The 16,709-nt window shown below is 33.7% G+C and overlaps 2 protein-coding genes across 3 annotated transcripts; both read right to left on the reverse strand.

The window, feature by feature from the left end:
• Nucleotides 1-738: 738 nt before the first annotated feature.
• Nucleotides 739-2,866, reverse strand: LOC145639477 (protein transport protein Sec61 subunit beta-like). The gene is made up of 2 exons (XM_081690728.1): nt 2,727-2,866; nt 739-1,167 (listed from the first exon to the last, which is right to left on the reverse strand). Exon 2 carries the CDS (start codon nt 1,163-1,165, stop codon nt 920-922), a length of 246 nt encoding a protein of 81 aa, XP_081546854.1. The 5' UTR covers nt 1,166-1,167; nt 2,727-2,866; the 3' UTR covers nt 739-919.
• Nucleotides 2,867-6,034: 3,168 nt separating this feature from the next.
• Nucleotides 6,035-11,130, reverse strand: LOC145639478 (F-box protein At5g51380-like). Of its 2 annotated transcripts, none has more exons than XR_014114890.1 (3): nt 9,789-11,130; nt 6,664-7,008; nt 6,035-6,338 (listed from the first exon to the last, which is right to left on the reverse strand). XR_014114890.1 is itself a non-coding variant. In XM_081690729.1 (3 exons), the coding sequence occupies exons 1-3, from the start codon at nt 10,964-10,966 to the stop codon at nt 6,309-6,311; spliced, it is 1,470 nt and encodes a 489-aa protein (XP_081546855.1). In that variant the 5' UTR covers nt 10,967-11,130; the 3' UTR covers nt 6,035-6,308. The 2 variants fall into 2 exon arrangements, 1 of the variants encoding a protein (XP_081546855.1); XM_081690729.1 differs by having other exon boundaries at nt 6,747-7,008.
• Nucleotides 11,131-16,709: the final 5,579 nt, after the last annotated feature.

Below are 16,709 nucleotides of genomic sequence, written 5' to 3' on the forward strand. Positions count from 1 at the left end.
AGTTTAATAAGTTCAAATAAAATAACTTTAGTAAAAATAAGTTTTAATGAGTCGTGATAAAGGTTGATCAGGGTTACCCAAGTTCATTTTATAACTAAAATATATTTGAATAAGAGATAATAAGTTTAGATAATTAAATATCAGGTGAATAGATGACACACTTAATAATTTAATTTTCATGACATGGGTAATCTAAAATTTGGTCTTTTTTTTTTTTTTTGGAATGATGGTGCGTTGGTCTAATGCTCTTAGTTTTAGATTGTATGGACTAACATGAAAGGCTTGAAAGCTTAGTGTCCCCTGCATTATTATGGATCGGCACCACCATGTTGAGCCGTTTATATGTATATGTATTTGAACTAGATTTGTGACAATCTAATCTGCACACGATGAGCCGTTTATATGCATTTAAACTAGATACATGACAATCTATCCAACACCATATGGCCTTTACCAGTGGGAAAGTAGTAACAAAAAGCTCACGCAAAATTACATAAATACTTAAAAGATAATATTGAACAATCTAAAATCAAACGTCGTTTCAAACACCAATAGATTGATATTACTATCATTAAACTGTCATAAGATGGACGGATATCAGACTGCTGATACGGACAATGTGAATTCTGCAAACATGTATCAAATGAAGTTCAATCCGAGCGATTCATTAAAGAAATTTCTGAAAGACGCAACTATAAATTTTGAAAGGTTGGGATTTAAACAGACAAGGCATAAAGATCAACAGGTTTCAAATGCCGATATATTAAACACTAATCTCTGTTTCGTAATAATAGAACATCATTGCTCTTAAATTTTAGCAGCATAATACTAATATGGTTGTCGAAGCTGATTACAAAACAAAAAAACTGCAAAGGTGCCTAAGTACGAGAGAACCAACACTTTTCTAGTAAGGCTTGCTTTACTCTTTCCTCACCAACCAGAGCTTGCCCACAACATGAAGCATAGCAACGAAGGCAATGAAACCAATGCTCATCATAAGTACAACATTTGGGGAGATTTTCAAACCCGGAGCATCATCGGTGTAAAATTGCAGCATAGTTCCCGAAGCCCCTCCTGCAGCGTTTCCACCACTAGTAGTCCTCCTTCGGCGAAGGCTAGCAGTGGCAGCTGCACTTCCTCTTGGGGGAGCTGTTCCAGTTGCCATATCTGCAAAGAACATATCGCTCATTAGAACTCAGTTACATAATATTTAGACATACAGCAAGGGAGAATTACACTTGATTAACATTTAACAGTAACAGGAATACAGGATCAACAGACCATACAATCATGAATCTATGATGCACACAATAAAAAAAGATTATATTGGAAATATTGTTAAGTCAAATCTTTTCAGAACAGGCTGAAAGATTAAAAGCAAATAGCGTTATATCGATGCCCATTGAGCAAGCTGATGAATCCTGCGCTACAATCTTTGAGCAGATAAACTTGCATAATTCAAACATGATGAAGATTAATGTGAAGTGGGTATCCTTACTCCCCTAGTACCCCTTCCTAAGACCATAAACCTCTGACAGCTATTGAAATAAAGAAAGAGAACAAGGAAATTTTTGCAATGCCATTTACAGCCACCAATCTTATTGATGCATGGTCTTCTCTCAAAGGTAAAACAAGATTAAGGGAAAAACAATGCAACACCAACATGAAAATTAAAATAAAAAAAAGATTCATAAATTTATCCACTAAGACAAAAATACAATGCAAAATAACCAAGATCAATACAATTCGCAGGAAGAAAGAATCAACCGAAAACAAAAGATATATGATGGAGTACTTTATTTACGACGGAGGAAGTACAAGATTCATCCCAATCATATCCTAGCTAATTCCCCAGATACATATACACTATAAACTTCATACCAAGGCCTAATACACCACCAAATACAATCCCACCCATTCGATGAAAATAACCCAAATATAGCAAATATACAACTCATATACAAGCTTCAAAGCCTCCAGATCCTACGAAAAAGCGATAAGTGTTGGCATCGCCGCAGCATTATTGCAGTGATTGAAGTATAATCCAATTATTGCAGTGATTGAAGTATAATCCAATTCAAGCTTCAAATTCCCTAACTCTACGATAAAACAGCAAGTTTTGGCAATAACCACGGCTTAAGTATAATCTCTTTCATTATGGATCGAAAATCCCAACAAAAATAATAACAATCAATTCCATCTTGTAATTACCCTGTACTATCATCTCCTAAATATTTCATCAAGAAATACCAATCCTTTATTCTAATCAACCCGCCAACAATTCACCTCAATTTTACCCCCAATTGTCCAAATCTAAATACCCTAATAAACACAATTCAATATTTTACACAATTAACGATCGAGGGCGCATCAAATCCAAGCAATTAACAGCTAAAACCCTAAATCTAACAACAATAAAATACCTAATTTTGATGGGTCTACCACTCAACATCTGTGATTCAACAAGAAATTCACGAACTTTGAAAAACAAATCAAGGTTTAGTGCCAGAGATAGATCAAATTCAACAATAATCACAGAATTAACAGTGCATGTCACATAGATCTAAATCGTAAATCCCGAAGATACTAAATTTGAAGAACAATGAATTGGGTTTTCACATAACAACTTTCTAGATCAAATACAAGAAAATTCTCAATCAGATCTGATTCATGCAATTAATTGTACAATACAAAAAAACAATTGAAAAAGAGAGAGAAAAACCAACCTGATTTTTTGTGTGAAGAAATTTAGAACAAGGGCGGAGAAATTTTAGATGCAAAGAGAGAAAAAGCTTCGACTTTTTTTTCACAAAATTATGAAAATTCTGGGTTTATTTTGTTATTTATATAAGGAGTATTGGAGTATCCGAGTTCTAATTGACTTTGGAAAACTTCCACATAGACACAACCAATAGTTTAGTGCCACGTAGCAAGGCTGCAAGGTAGAGTCATTATGTACAAAATTCATTTAGGAAATAACTAGTTTAGTCCCGTGCATAGGGACTAGCTCCGGATCCGACCCTACTCCACCCCGATTCGAGATAAAATATCCGCTTCGAGTCCGAGAAAAAAGTAATCCGAGTTCGACTCCGTTAAAATAATCCGACTCCGAGTCAGAGGAGGGTCGGAGTCGGATCCTACAAAAAATCCGACTCCGACAAATGTCCGATTTTAACGGATTATCCGACTCCGACTCAAAATATTGTGGATTTTTGTGTGGGTCATGGTGGCATTGGGTGTGGGTTGTAAAGGCCCAAATAGCCCAACATCTCAAAGTATATTGAATAATGAAAAAAAAAAAAAAAAAACTCGGAGTCGGGTCGGATCGGAGTCGGGTCGGATCGGAGTCGGAGTCGAAGGTCGGATATTGAAGTCAGAGTCAGATGTCGGAGTCGGAGTCGGAGTCGGAGTTGGATTTGGATTTAACCTCCGACTTCCTATCGGGTCGGAGTCGGATTTAGGCATTTAGCATAATCTGCTCCGAGTCCGGCCCGTTGCCATCCCTATCCGTGCGTTGCACGGATTAAGAAGCCATTATATGTTTAAATAGTTGTCAAATTTATATTAAAAAAAAAAATCATAATCTCAGTAATTAATTTTGAAATAAGCACCATATCTATTTAGTTTTGGAATATAGGAAGAGAAAAAATAATAATAAAGATGATGTCAAAAATAGTTTAGGCGAGAATTTTTTTAATAAGGAATTGACATGTGTCCCTTAATGACTTTTGTTTTAGTAATAGTTAACAAATTTTCTTCCTATGAAAGCATGACTATATAACGGTTGTACAGAGACTGTTTTTTCAAAAAAAAAAAAAAAATAAATAAATAAATAAATAAGAGTCGTTATGTACACAATTCATTGTATTTTTTTTTTTAAGTGAAATGTTTCTTCTATGAACATATGTGGATGTAAAACTTTAACTAATAATATTTTAATTATCAGTTAGTAAAAAATTAAAATAATTAAATATTAATAATTTATTTATTGAGACGATTTCAACAAATATTTATGAAATTATATTTTTCCTTATATCAGTCTCACTAAAATGAATATTAATAATTTATTCAATGAAGCAATTCTAATATGGAGTAAATACATATAAAAAATATTATGGAATATTTTTGTTTATATTCAATAAATACATACAAAAACATTATGGAATATTTTTATTTATATTTTACATCACTAATAGTAGTCAAAGTGGGTAATGTGAATAGTGCAAAAATTCAAAATATTTCAACTTAAAATGTACTAAAGAATAAAACCTATACGAATTACCAGTGTCTTCGATTTTGTTTTGTTTTTTTTTTTTTTTTTTTTTGAAATCGATTTTTATTATTTTAAAATAATTGATATGAACATTATTCAATTTATTTTGAGCATATTTGTTTTTTGTTGTATTGATTATATTTTGCATGTGTAAAATCATTATTGAAATTACATCAAGCTCGAATTTAAATGCTTTGTTGCTAACCCGATTCAAGGCAAGAGCAAGAGAGATGAAAAGGTGTGATTGAGCTTAGGTTTTACTCTCCTTTTTCTTTTTCTTTTTTTTTTTTTGACGGGTTTACTCTCGTTAACTTGTTATATATAAGAGACAACAAAATTAAGTTAAATTCAGCAACAACGTATAATTTGGTTTGCTTGACTAAGCTTTGCTTCACATCAACTATGCTGTTACATGATTACGTTTGTCAATGAAGAGACATGAACTAATTGCAAGACCTTCAACTGAAGATATCTGGCAAAACCTATTCCATCATATAAAAACGACGACTTTCAGTTTTCATGCAGTGCACGTAGCCTGAACTATGAGATTATCCCGTGAACCGTGGCTGTTTGCATTAGGATCAAGTACTTCATGCCTGTGGAACAGTTGTGCCAGCAGAAAGAAGAGCAGAACAATATCTGTTACAAGTGCTGAACCATCAGAAACTATCTCTATAGACCACCCAAAACAAAACAAAATGTAATTGCATAAGAATGGGGAAAAAAAAAATTAACAATACATGGACTAAAACCTTCTTTCAACCTTACTCTTGCTGTTCTGCTAGAACCAGTCCATCATTCTGAACACCACTATGTTTCTTCCTTTTAAATAGTTGATGAAGTTAACAATGCAGTTAAAGTACAACAGCGTGAGAAATGCAAGGTTACTTATAACAGAACACAATGCCAATCTTAATGGTTTAACTTCATCTTCTTTCTACAAAATTTCATACTGATGAACAGAAATTTTAGTTTGAAGTTTTGAACTATTATACAGCTGAATTCCCATCTCATGAACTAGCAGGCACATTAGAATGAGTCAAGTCAGAATTTCTACAAATGCAAAGCAATGAACTTTCCAAATTTGCTTTCAAACAAGTTTTACTGCAACAATCAGGTCAATAATAAAGATGGTGGAAGTGTGGAACACACATTGGTCAATATCAAATAGTAGCAGACAGACATCAAGCTATCAGCCCCAATAAGCAATTTTAAACAAATTGTTTAAAACTACCTTCTCCAACTAGCTCTGCAACAAGCAGAATATTGCAAAGTAAGTTTGAAAGAAGAAAATGTTCAACTGTAGAAGTGTATACTTACCTGACAGGCATATCTGATCCACCAGTACAAGAAATGTCAGTTATCCTTGAATAGAAGTTACAAAACACACATCTGTCTGAATACAATAGCATGCTTCTGAGGAAGCTTGTATGAAAATAGAAGAGTATATAGACATTCGGACATCTTGATAAGAGACAGGAGACGACCTTTTCAGGGAGGCCTCCTCTACGCATTGATAAAATATCCCACAAGTAAAGGCTCCAAAATGCCTGCAGCCCTAGTTACGACAATATTCCACACTCTGTCTGTGTCTTAAGCACCTCAACTGTAGATTCATAAACACATGGTTGACATGCATCCATACAAATTGAAGTACCTGTTGGTTTTGGTTCAAAAGAAACACAATAACAGAAAATTACCTCAGCGAGGGGAAGAAGTGGGTTCAGTGGTAACTGAGCCAATTTTTAAACAATTATGTCAAGTATGCAACTTTGCAAATTCTCAGAGTTGTGATATAATAATGTGGGGGTGAGTTTTCGAGTGCAGCACCTCCCGTCAATTGGTTCAACTACTCAATGGAAACAGAAAGTATACAAGTTTTCTACATTTCTAACTATTCTAAGTAAAATACAACAGAATCGATCTTATTAAAACTTCTAAAAAATTGGAACCCCACATACATTTGGGGTCATGAAGAACAGTATATTTACACAGATGTTGCCAATGGCTCCCTGAGCAGCTTCCAGAAAGCCAATTACTTTCTCTTGTCCACCATGTTAACCATCTGATGAAGAAAAAAAAAAAACTAGTTAGCAAATATTCATTATGAGATTAACACTATTGTTTGGATAGAAAGATTTGGAAAAAGAGAGAGAGAGAGAGAGAGAGATAGTGAAGGGAAAGTGAGGGTTTCATTTTCCTGATTCACATAAGACAAGGGGAAGGGAAAAATTTCTTTCCCTTTTCAGAAATTAAATCCTTCCATTGCCGGATAGCATTGGAAGGAAAATGGAAGCCATTCTTTTCCCTCCCCTAACCTCTCCCTCCCTTTCCCTCTACAATGCTACCAAACAAAGTGAAAACGTGCATATTCAGCACCAAGGGTGAACCTTTATGATGGCTGTCTGAGACAGCCAGATACAACAATTGAAGTTCAGACTTGCACCACCAGGTTATAAGTTCAGCCTCATACCCTTTTGAAGAATCTACCACCCTTCTTTCCCACTCCAGTGCCAGCAAGACTTGAAGCTAGTAAAGATCTGGAATCTGGCCTCCACTTCAATTCTTTCAGGACAGAAAACAAAGTTGCCAGCTCAGCAGTGATTTCGGAATCTTTTATACTATTACATGACACCACTTTCAGTGTCTGGAGCTCTGTCCATTTATGAACCACTGAATCCAAGCCTTCCGTTGTAAGCAAAGAACATCCTTCTAAAGATAGAGACTTCACCCTCCTGCAAACAATGATACCAACCATCATATAAATGTTGTGACTCAAGACAATCTCACCTAAAGCAGTAAATGCCACTAACAACAGCAACATCAATATAACACTAGCACCTTTAAAAAAGGCACCCACTTCAAGTAAGATGAAGAATAGTTGGATGAATGTAACACTTCTGTTTCCCAAACAATACCCACAAAACAGTGAAAAAGAAAAACACAATCATAATAAAGAATGGGCAAAACATGATCAAGCAGAATCAGCTTCTATATTCTGACTTATGAGAGACAAATCAAAACCTGAAATAGAAACATAACTCATTCTTGGTACTTCATAGACATCTTTATAGGTGTGTTATGGTTTCAAACCACCTTGTATGACCCCGGGAGTCACCCCACGCATTCAGTTCAGTTTTAGAAAAAATGTCAAAAAAAATGACCCGAAATCGTGAATCCTTCAATTTTGGACAATTTTTCACTTTTTTAGACCCGGGAATAAAAATTGCCGAGATGTTCCCATGGACCCTTATACACCCTGGGAGTCCATTTGGGTGGGTAAAACCATCCAATATACCTTCAAACTAACAATTTACCCGTTTACAACTTGTACTGATATCATAAACTCGAGGCTACCACGGACATTTATGACAATATAATGATATATATTGATCATATATGGTTCCAAACGACATTATATGACCTTGGGATGTATCCCCTGCTATCTCGAGACTTTTCGACACCGGGTCCCGAAACCTCTTAAATTAGCCAAAAAGCTTGTATTATAGCCTTCAATTTTGCCAATTTTTTATTTTTTATTTGACTCGTAAACAAAAATTGCCGAGAAGCTACCTATAGACCCTAATACCCTCCAAGAGTCCAATTGGGTGGGTGAAACCATCCAATTTGTCTTTAAGCATACAATTTACCAGTTTCCGTACACGCCACTTGTATTGGCTATAAACTTCCACAGGGCCTTTATGTTGCCGACTTGTAGTTGTATATGGGTCCAAACAACATCATATGACCTCGGGATGCATCTCGTAAAATTTCGTGAATTTCTGACACCGGGTCCAGACACCTACTGAATTGCTCCGATTTCGTGTATTATAGCCTTCAAATTTGGCTTCCGTACATCATTTTTTCACCCGGCAAGATTATGAGTCCAAGTACTTCCATAGGTTCCCAAAGGGCCTCGGAGTCATGGATGATGGTCATAACCATCTCATTCATCCTTAATCACCATGTCTTAAGGCAACGATGGCATACCCTCAAACAACAAAACTAGTTGTTTGTAAGCCTTGTCCTTGGGTGCACATGTCTTGTGCACATGCCACACGCCCCCTTGCACCATCCCACACCCCAACACTTTGTCTTTGTTACTTGTCTCGACACACAAAACAGTGAAAAAGGAAAACCCAATCATAATAAAGAATGGGCAAAACATGATCAAGCAGAATCAGAGACAAATCAAAACCTGAGCACACTGATCACAAGAAACCACACTTCAATGAAAAACAAGGATAAACTGCTAGTTTCTGCTAGAAAGCAACAAATTTAGCCCCAATGTCCAACAACAGTGCCCAGTCAAATTTCAGGTGTGCTAGACCCCTGATTACACACATAAAGTATTTGATCTCTTTTTCCTGGCAACCTCAACCTCAACCCCTCTCCCTCTCTCGAGTGATTTACTTATATGCGAGTGATTTACTTATTGAGAAAGGTTAACATTATGCATGACAAGTGATGAAATAATGGTCTTCCATTAAATTTCAATCTCCATCGTTGAACTCAAACATTAGTGAATAGTACCCATGAGAAACTTTTCCTACAACTGTAAATCCCAACCTAATTAAGAGTCAACCTAAGCTTTCCTACATTCCCCAGGTAATTATAAGAGTTCAGTTACTGTTGAATGAATCTTTCCTAATTGATTCTACAAACATCAAAAAAATGGTCAATATCTGCAACAACCAATGATGAATTTCCAACAGCTACAAGTATCCTGGGGATTGCATATCTCCCTTCAAGAAACATAAAGATATCTCTCTCCACTCTCCACTCTCCACACCTTGCTTTGTCTGAAGTATGTGAACATACCCAAAAATCGTTTCTTTACCAAAAAAAAAAAATGGCAATGAAGCTTCAATAAATCAATACAAGCATGTTCAGCCAAAAGAGCTTAACGGTATATAAGAACAAATTCAGATACCGCAGGATCATTAGCAGCTTATACGCTTTGCAGGTCAAGAACATGACATTCCCACCGAGGCATACCTTCCACATACCCCCCCCCCCCAAACCCCCCAATGCTTAGGGTGACAGACTTAAAGCAACAGACAGTATAACCTAACGCAAACTGATTTAAACATTGTCATGAATTGGTAGCTACCGCAATTTACTTCTGAAATGCCACTGCCATGATCATTGCTCAGCTGATATAATTACATTAATGTTCAAGTGTAGTGAGTGACAAGGTATATTGTGTAATGTGACGACACCAATATTCATATTTCCTATTTATGAACAAGTAAACAGTAGTTTCCCAATCTCTACATTATTGATATGCTGATATTGTTTCTAGAACTTCAGGCAGGTCAACCATTGCATGCAAAATTGCAAACTGTGATCTTGTTAGAACATTTACATCTACAACTATAAGAACTAGCATACAATGTAACCCAGTCCAAGAATAAAGCTATACAGGAGGGGTAATGACGTCTTATCCTGCCATAAAGAGACATTAAACAGTACGCAGAACAAACAAACATAAAGCAGTAAACCAATTTCATACCTACAATTAACAGCATAACGAAATATATCATCCTCTAACCCCCAACAATCCTGCAACGAGATCTCTCTGATGGATTCACACACCAAGAACAGAGCTTTTGTACTCTCTTTATCCCGAACTTGGCATCGCTCCAAGTGCAGCTCCTCAAGTGTCGGACATGAGCCCAAATGCTCATCAGGACCAGGGCAGCTATCTATACTCTGGCAAGACTGGAGCTTCAATGTCTTCAAATTGCTACAAAACGAAAGCGCCGACAGCCACCCACCATCCATCTTGTGACCACAAAGAGTCAACTCTTCCAACATTTGACAACATTGCCCAATGGCCTTAATCCCATCATAGCTACCCTCACACCCACTAAGCTCAAGCTTCACTAACCTCCTACAACCCTGAGCTACCATTGTCAACCCGATATCGGTTACTACAGAATCATACAAACCATCCACACAGCCCACCAATTTGAGTATCTGCAAGTTCTTAAACCCGGAAATCGCTGTCAACGACATATCCTCACAACAATGTATCTCCAACTCTTGCAAAATCAAACATTTTTCAGCCAAATAACCTAACCCCTTCTCACTAGCATTAACCAACACTAATTTGCTCAAATTAGGACACCCATCAGCAAGCACTTTGAGCCCCCTATCAATCAACCTAGACCCCAAAACCCCTTCACTTCCAACCAAACTATCACTTACAATCTCCGAATCAAGATGAATCGAAACCAATCTATGTGACATCAAAATCCCAGAGCTCCAACAACTCCTAAAACAAGCTGGAGCAAGATTAATCTCACTCAAATTAGGAAACCGACAAGTTAATCTCCCAGATTCAAGAAAATCCCAATCAAACAGTGAAATTGAACGAATTAACTGGCCTTGAATGACATACCACCTCTTACAAACCAATGAATTCGAAAAATGCTGCGAAATCGGCACCTTAGAAAGAATAAAACTAAGCGATTCATCAGATAAGAGAGAGAAAGGATCACCACCTAAAATCAAATTCTTGGAATTTGAATTGGAATTACTGTGAGCTTGTTGAAGCTGCTGCATTCTGAAGATTGCATGCTTCAATTGCTGATCCTTAAACCAGAGCTCCGGTAAGCTTGGTCTTCTCTTCCTCGGAGTTTCGCTAGGGTTAGGGTTTTTGGGATTATTATCTTCAATTGCAGCCATTTTCAATCAATTTGGGGATTTTTCTGGGGAAGTAATTGAAAAGGAATTTGAGAGTAATGAAAAACAAAAAGAAATTAGGGTTTGTTGAATTCAAGTTTGTACAATCTTTGAAGTTTCTCTCTCTCCTGTTAGCGTCGCTATTTCCAACGGATCATTTTTTTGATTAGATTTGTGGGGTGTATAAATTTTTATTACCTGATTATTGTATTTTCAATTTACTTTTTGTTTTTTTCTTCCGGAGGATTTATCTTGTGTAGTCGTGTATTCGTGTAGACAGACGATCATACCACGTTGTACTCGAATCAGATTTTTTTATTTTTGTTTTATATAAAGATATGCTTCCTCCATACTCATTTGATTAATTATCCTGCTTTTTCGAACACAAAATTGAGTAATAACACTTCTGTTAATTAAAAAAAAAAAAAACACTTCCGTTAATGATTATGTATAATTTTAGGGTAATATTTGTGAGATATTAAAATTTCAAAGCTGAACATAATAATTAGCGAAGGTAATAATTGAAATGGAGTTGGTTGGAGAATTTAAAATTTTGAAAAAGCAAGTATAATTAGTAGGAAGAAAATATTCATCTGAGCTTTTTTGATCTGAACTTAACTTATTTTAGTTGTAATTTGAATTTGGGTAACCCTTGTCAGAACTAATTTTTTTTTAAGTTAACTTATCTGAACTTATTTTTCTTGAACTTAACTTATCAGAACTTATATTAATTTATTATAACTTATCTGAATTTATTAGACCTGAAATAAGTGAAAATAAGATGAACATAACAGACCCTAAATATTGTTAAAAGTTTCCAAAAGAAAAAAAGAGTGATAATTTAAAAGCTTTACGAGTAGTGATTTTAAATGGTGTATGATAAAGGTTTACGAGTAGTGATTTTAGATTCGATAATATTTTAACAAGTTCGAAAAATAGAAATACTTAGAGGGTCTGAGGAAGTAGAAACGTACATATAATTGTTAAGAGGGTTTGGTGTGATAGGAGAGTGCATGGATGGTAGTGTAGGCTTGCGAAACAGGTGATTAGAGGAAGAGATAATAATTAGACTAATAATTGGAAAATGGGGTAGAGTTAAATTTGGATGTAGGTGAGGTGAGGGAAACAGGAAAGAGAAAGTAGTGCGGATACCACTATTTATGGTGTTGTTGTCACCTACCTACGTCTTTTTTTTCAAATTTTTGCACGCCCGTGTGTTTAATCAATTTTATATCGTTATTAGTTTGTGGTGGTGCTCACTTTATATTTCTACAAAGTAATTAACTCAACTAAAATTTTGTATCAGTCAAAGTTAATTAGAAACTACAAGTACTACGACTTTGTTCTTTTGAGTTGTTCTATTCTGCTCTATTTTGTCCTACTCTGCTTTGTTAAAATCTATTATGTTTTGTCCAAAAGTCGAAAAAATAGAGCCTACAGGATTCGAAACAAATAAAGTACTATATACGACTTTCATTTTTGAAACTTCAACGCATTTATCATTCATGTAGTCTCATTTTGACTATATTTTATAATTTATATACTACCTCCGTTTTATATTATTTGCAACGATAGATATTTTCTTCTTTATTTTATGTCAAACCATTGCAAATAATATGAAACGAGGTTCCTAATAGAAATAAATTCGCATGTACTCGTAGATTTTTATTAGCTTATTTTTATTGTATAAAATTTTCAAATATCAGTCTTTATTTTTTTTTTAATTATATATAATCGAATATATATATTGTCTTAAAAAAAAAAAAAAAAAAAAAAAAAAAAAGTTGGATGGTTCATATGGACTAAGCCTATTGGTATTGATTCAGCAAAAGACGGCTCAAAGGTGGACCCATCTTGATAAGAAGAGTCGAATTGATATTTTGAGGTGTGTGTGGCCCAATAAGTATGAAAATCTCATGCTTTTTAATTAACGGTCCAATGGATATAGGCCAGGCCACTCGCAACCATGCTTAATTGCTTAGGTTGAGTTTTTTTTGTGGATGAAGTTTTAGCTCAATTGATTAACTTTAATATGATGTGGCTGGAAAACGTCAAAATATGAAAACTTAAATCACACAATTTACGATTATTCGATTGCAGTCTTGCAGAAATATTAAATGGGCAGATGCCAAATGGGTTACATAACTATGAATCTATGATGCAACACTAAAAAAAACTTCGCATATGAACAAACCCCAAAGTTAGAACTCCAAACTTTCCTAAGTGATATACTCTACTTAGATTGGTGATGATGTCCTATTAGATCGGAACTCTTTACGTTTGAATTAACGGGTTAGATAATTTAGGAGAATAGGAAAAGATAAGAAAATTTCATCCTTTAATTGTCACTAGTGGGGATTGAATTTCTAACCTCATGGTTAGAAGGTTCTCTCTTTTTCGCTAGATTGAACTTGATTGGTACTTAGCTTGGTGATATTAGATACGGTGTTATTAGTCATATGTTAATATGTAGTACATTGTATATGATCTCGTCAATAGAAGTCCAAATGAGTATCAAATTATCAATTGGCTTCATTTGTTAAAGGTATTCAAAGTTTGAGATCGAATGTCGTCTGCATTATTGCCTTACGACTCTCTTTACCAAAAACAAACTAAACATCAATTATCTATAATTAATTAAACATATCTTCTATTTATGTTAAACAGATGGAAAAATTAAACTAATCAATCTACTCTAATTCTCTAAACTAATTAATGGTTATTACAAATGTTACTTAACATTTAGCTTATAAGTTATAACCCTAAGGTCCCTAACCGAAAGGTTGAAGTATTCATGGATTTCATGGAACTCGTTACCCAAACGTGAAGTATGTATTTTGGACTTGAGATTTGATGTTATAGAATATGAATAAAAAAATAATATAAAAGAAGAAAAAAAAAAAAAAAAAAAAAAACCTTGTGATCCAATGGATTAATTCATTAATCAAATAATATAATATCCAAAATCTAATACTCCTTTCGTCACACAATACAAAGTATGTAAGTAGTCTTTATTTTTGGGTAAACTAAATTATAAAGTCTATTTCTAATTAAATGTAGTACTTTTTAATACTACTATCCTATTTTTGATGAGTTGTCATCTTTTTTCTTTTTCTTTTTGTACGAATGGTATCTTTTGGTATCAATTTTCAAACACTTTACTCTCTCCCATTCTTCAATAATTCATAATTACTTTTTTCTTTCACTTATCTCTTTTTAATTCCATATGCACGCGTATACTCTTAATTATGGGATAATTCAAGTTTATTTCTTAGATTAACATTCGAAATTAATCTTCTCTCACAATATATTATTTACTTTTAATTTTTAAAGGAAAAAGATATATGCAGTCCTATAAGCTAAAATGGAAAGAATTGATAATAAATAAACATTTATTACACTGATTTACTCGTGAATTGTTATTAAATTCCCAACTTAATACTGCTGTAAAAAAAGAAGTATATTAAATGTTTATATGTAGCTCTATTACAAATGCATAAAGTTGACGATAAGATTAACTTGAAATGTTAATCTTGAAAGTAAAATACTCCGTAGTAAAGTGACACGGAAACAAATGCATAAAATTTTGAGATAAGATTAACTTGAAATGTTAATCTTGAAGATTAATTGGGGCTCCCTCATTAATTATTGAGGAACCTTTATCCTTCTTAATTCCTATAATTAAATTAAAAAAAAAAAAAAGAATAAAAAAAAACTTTTTATGTTGTGTATCAAACATAGTCCATAACATCATCAATGTAAATTTGTACTTCCATAGAATATAATCAAGTACTTGGCAATCGATGAGTGATGAGTCACTGCTTTAGATAAGAATGGAAGACAAAGTTTGACGATATCTAAATGACTAATGAAGCAAATTAATTCCACTTTTAAAGAGGGGGTGAATGAGATTTGAATCCGTGACCTTTGTGTCACACTGTCTCCGATACCATGTTAAAGGACCATCTCAACCAAAAGCTTAAGCTGATGGTTGAGGCTCAGGAATATGTTTTATACTCTATCAGAAAAAATATAATTATGTCATTATGTGGGTACTTTTTTTTTTTTTTTTTGAAAGAAGTCCTAATTAAAAGACGCTAAATTTCATTAATATAAGTCATACGGCATCTACAATTGACAATGAACGATAATGAAAACGAATTTAACAAAATCAAATTTCATTATGTGGGTACTTATTGAAATTGTCTTAATGAATATATATATATATATTTTAAATTGTTAGAATTTATATTTATTGATAATTAAAGATATTATTGAAAAAAAAAATTATATCGACATATTTAAGAGAAATGGAACAAGTATATAAAAATAAGGGAGCACTATTAGAATTAATTTCAACCCCATAAACTGTATCCAATATAGGTGACAGTCGGAAAATGGCCAAGTATTTGCATTGAATTCATAAACACAACCAAACAAAACATAACACAATTCATGTCTTCATGAAAGCACAGAATTTCATAGATGGGCTTTGCTTAGATACTCGGTGATGTAACTTTTTGTGTAATGATATTGTTATTAATCATATTATTTTAAGTACAGAGTATAATATAATGTGAACTACACCGTATGAAATGGAGTAATATACAGGACTCTATGGAGAAATACAAGTCGAAAAGAAATTACTACTAACGCAATAAAGTATAGGTAGAGAGAGTGACGGATACTTCAAGTGGTTAGATCGATATCCCCTCGTGATTCTAGGTGATCTTGAGATTGATTTTCATAATTCGTTCTTGTGGCTTTCTAAACACAAAAAATAAATTTTAGGTAGAAGCAAGAAAAAAATTATTTTTAAAAAAATATGAAACTATATACAGAGCTAATTAAAATATAAGTATATTATTAATTACCAGTAAGTAAAAATGATTAATATTAAATAAGAGCAAAATTCAAACAATTATATTTTTCTTACTAATAATTATTAAAAATTGTTTATAGAGTATGAAAATTGTATAACAATCAATTTACAAGACCTATTAGAAGGTAAAATGTTGTGAAAGTATCTTTGGCTGGATTTCCATCATAGACCGAATTTTCCGGCGTTGAGTAACCACAAAAACACCCTTGAAGTCACCCGTTTTCAACCCTTAAATCAACACAGCCTGCTTGAATACCTCCAACTCCAAAACGGGGGATTTCAAGAGTGTTTTATGGTGGTCAAGATCAAAACAATGGTAATTTGAGTAAAGATAGTCTTTACAATATTTTACTTTTTATTATGCTTACAATATTTTTATATTTATTAGTTTCTTATAAATTTTGGGTTTTATTAGATAGTTTGTGATGCGGTTCCAAGGCATCAATATTGTTATTATAATTATTTTTATTGTTATTTTTAGTTTATTATTAGATGACCGAATTTATTAGGATATTTTTATTAGTTTAATTCGGTTAGTATAAGATAAGCTTAACTTTAAAGATCATATTTGCAAAATATTATCTTTACAAGTTAGAGTTAGTTTCCTAGTTAGATTAGAATTTGTTTTACTGATTTTTAGGCTAATTATTTAGCTTATAAATACGTGATGGTGTTTAACGAAAAGGATGATTGATTGATTTGAAATTTATAAAGTTTTACGTAAGCTTGTGCTTGTGTATTCTTGGCCTAGTTTAGGTTTTAAGCTCGTGTTGCTTAGCGTTTCTTGACCGAGACTCAAGATTCCAAACCTTTCAACTGCGATTGAAGGTTATATCCATCAAAATTCATATCAAATTGGTGTGG

The sequence above is a fragment of the Chenopodium album genome, chromosome 7, assembly GCF_948465745.1.
Source record: "Chenopodium album chromosome 7, dcCheAlbu1.1, whole genome shotgun sequence".
NCBI classification, from domain to species: domain Eukaryota; kingdom Viridiplantae; phylum Streptophyta; class Magnoliopsida; order Caryophyllales; family Amaranthaceae; genus Chenopodium; species Chenopodium album.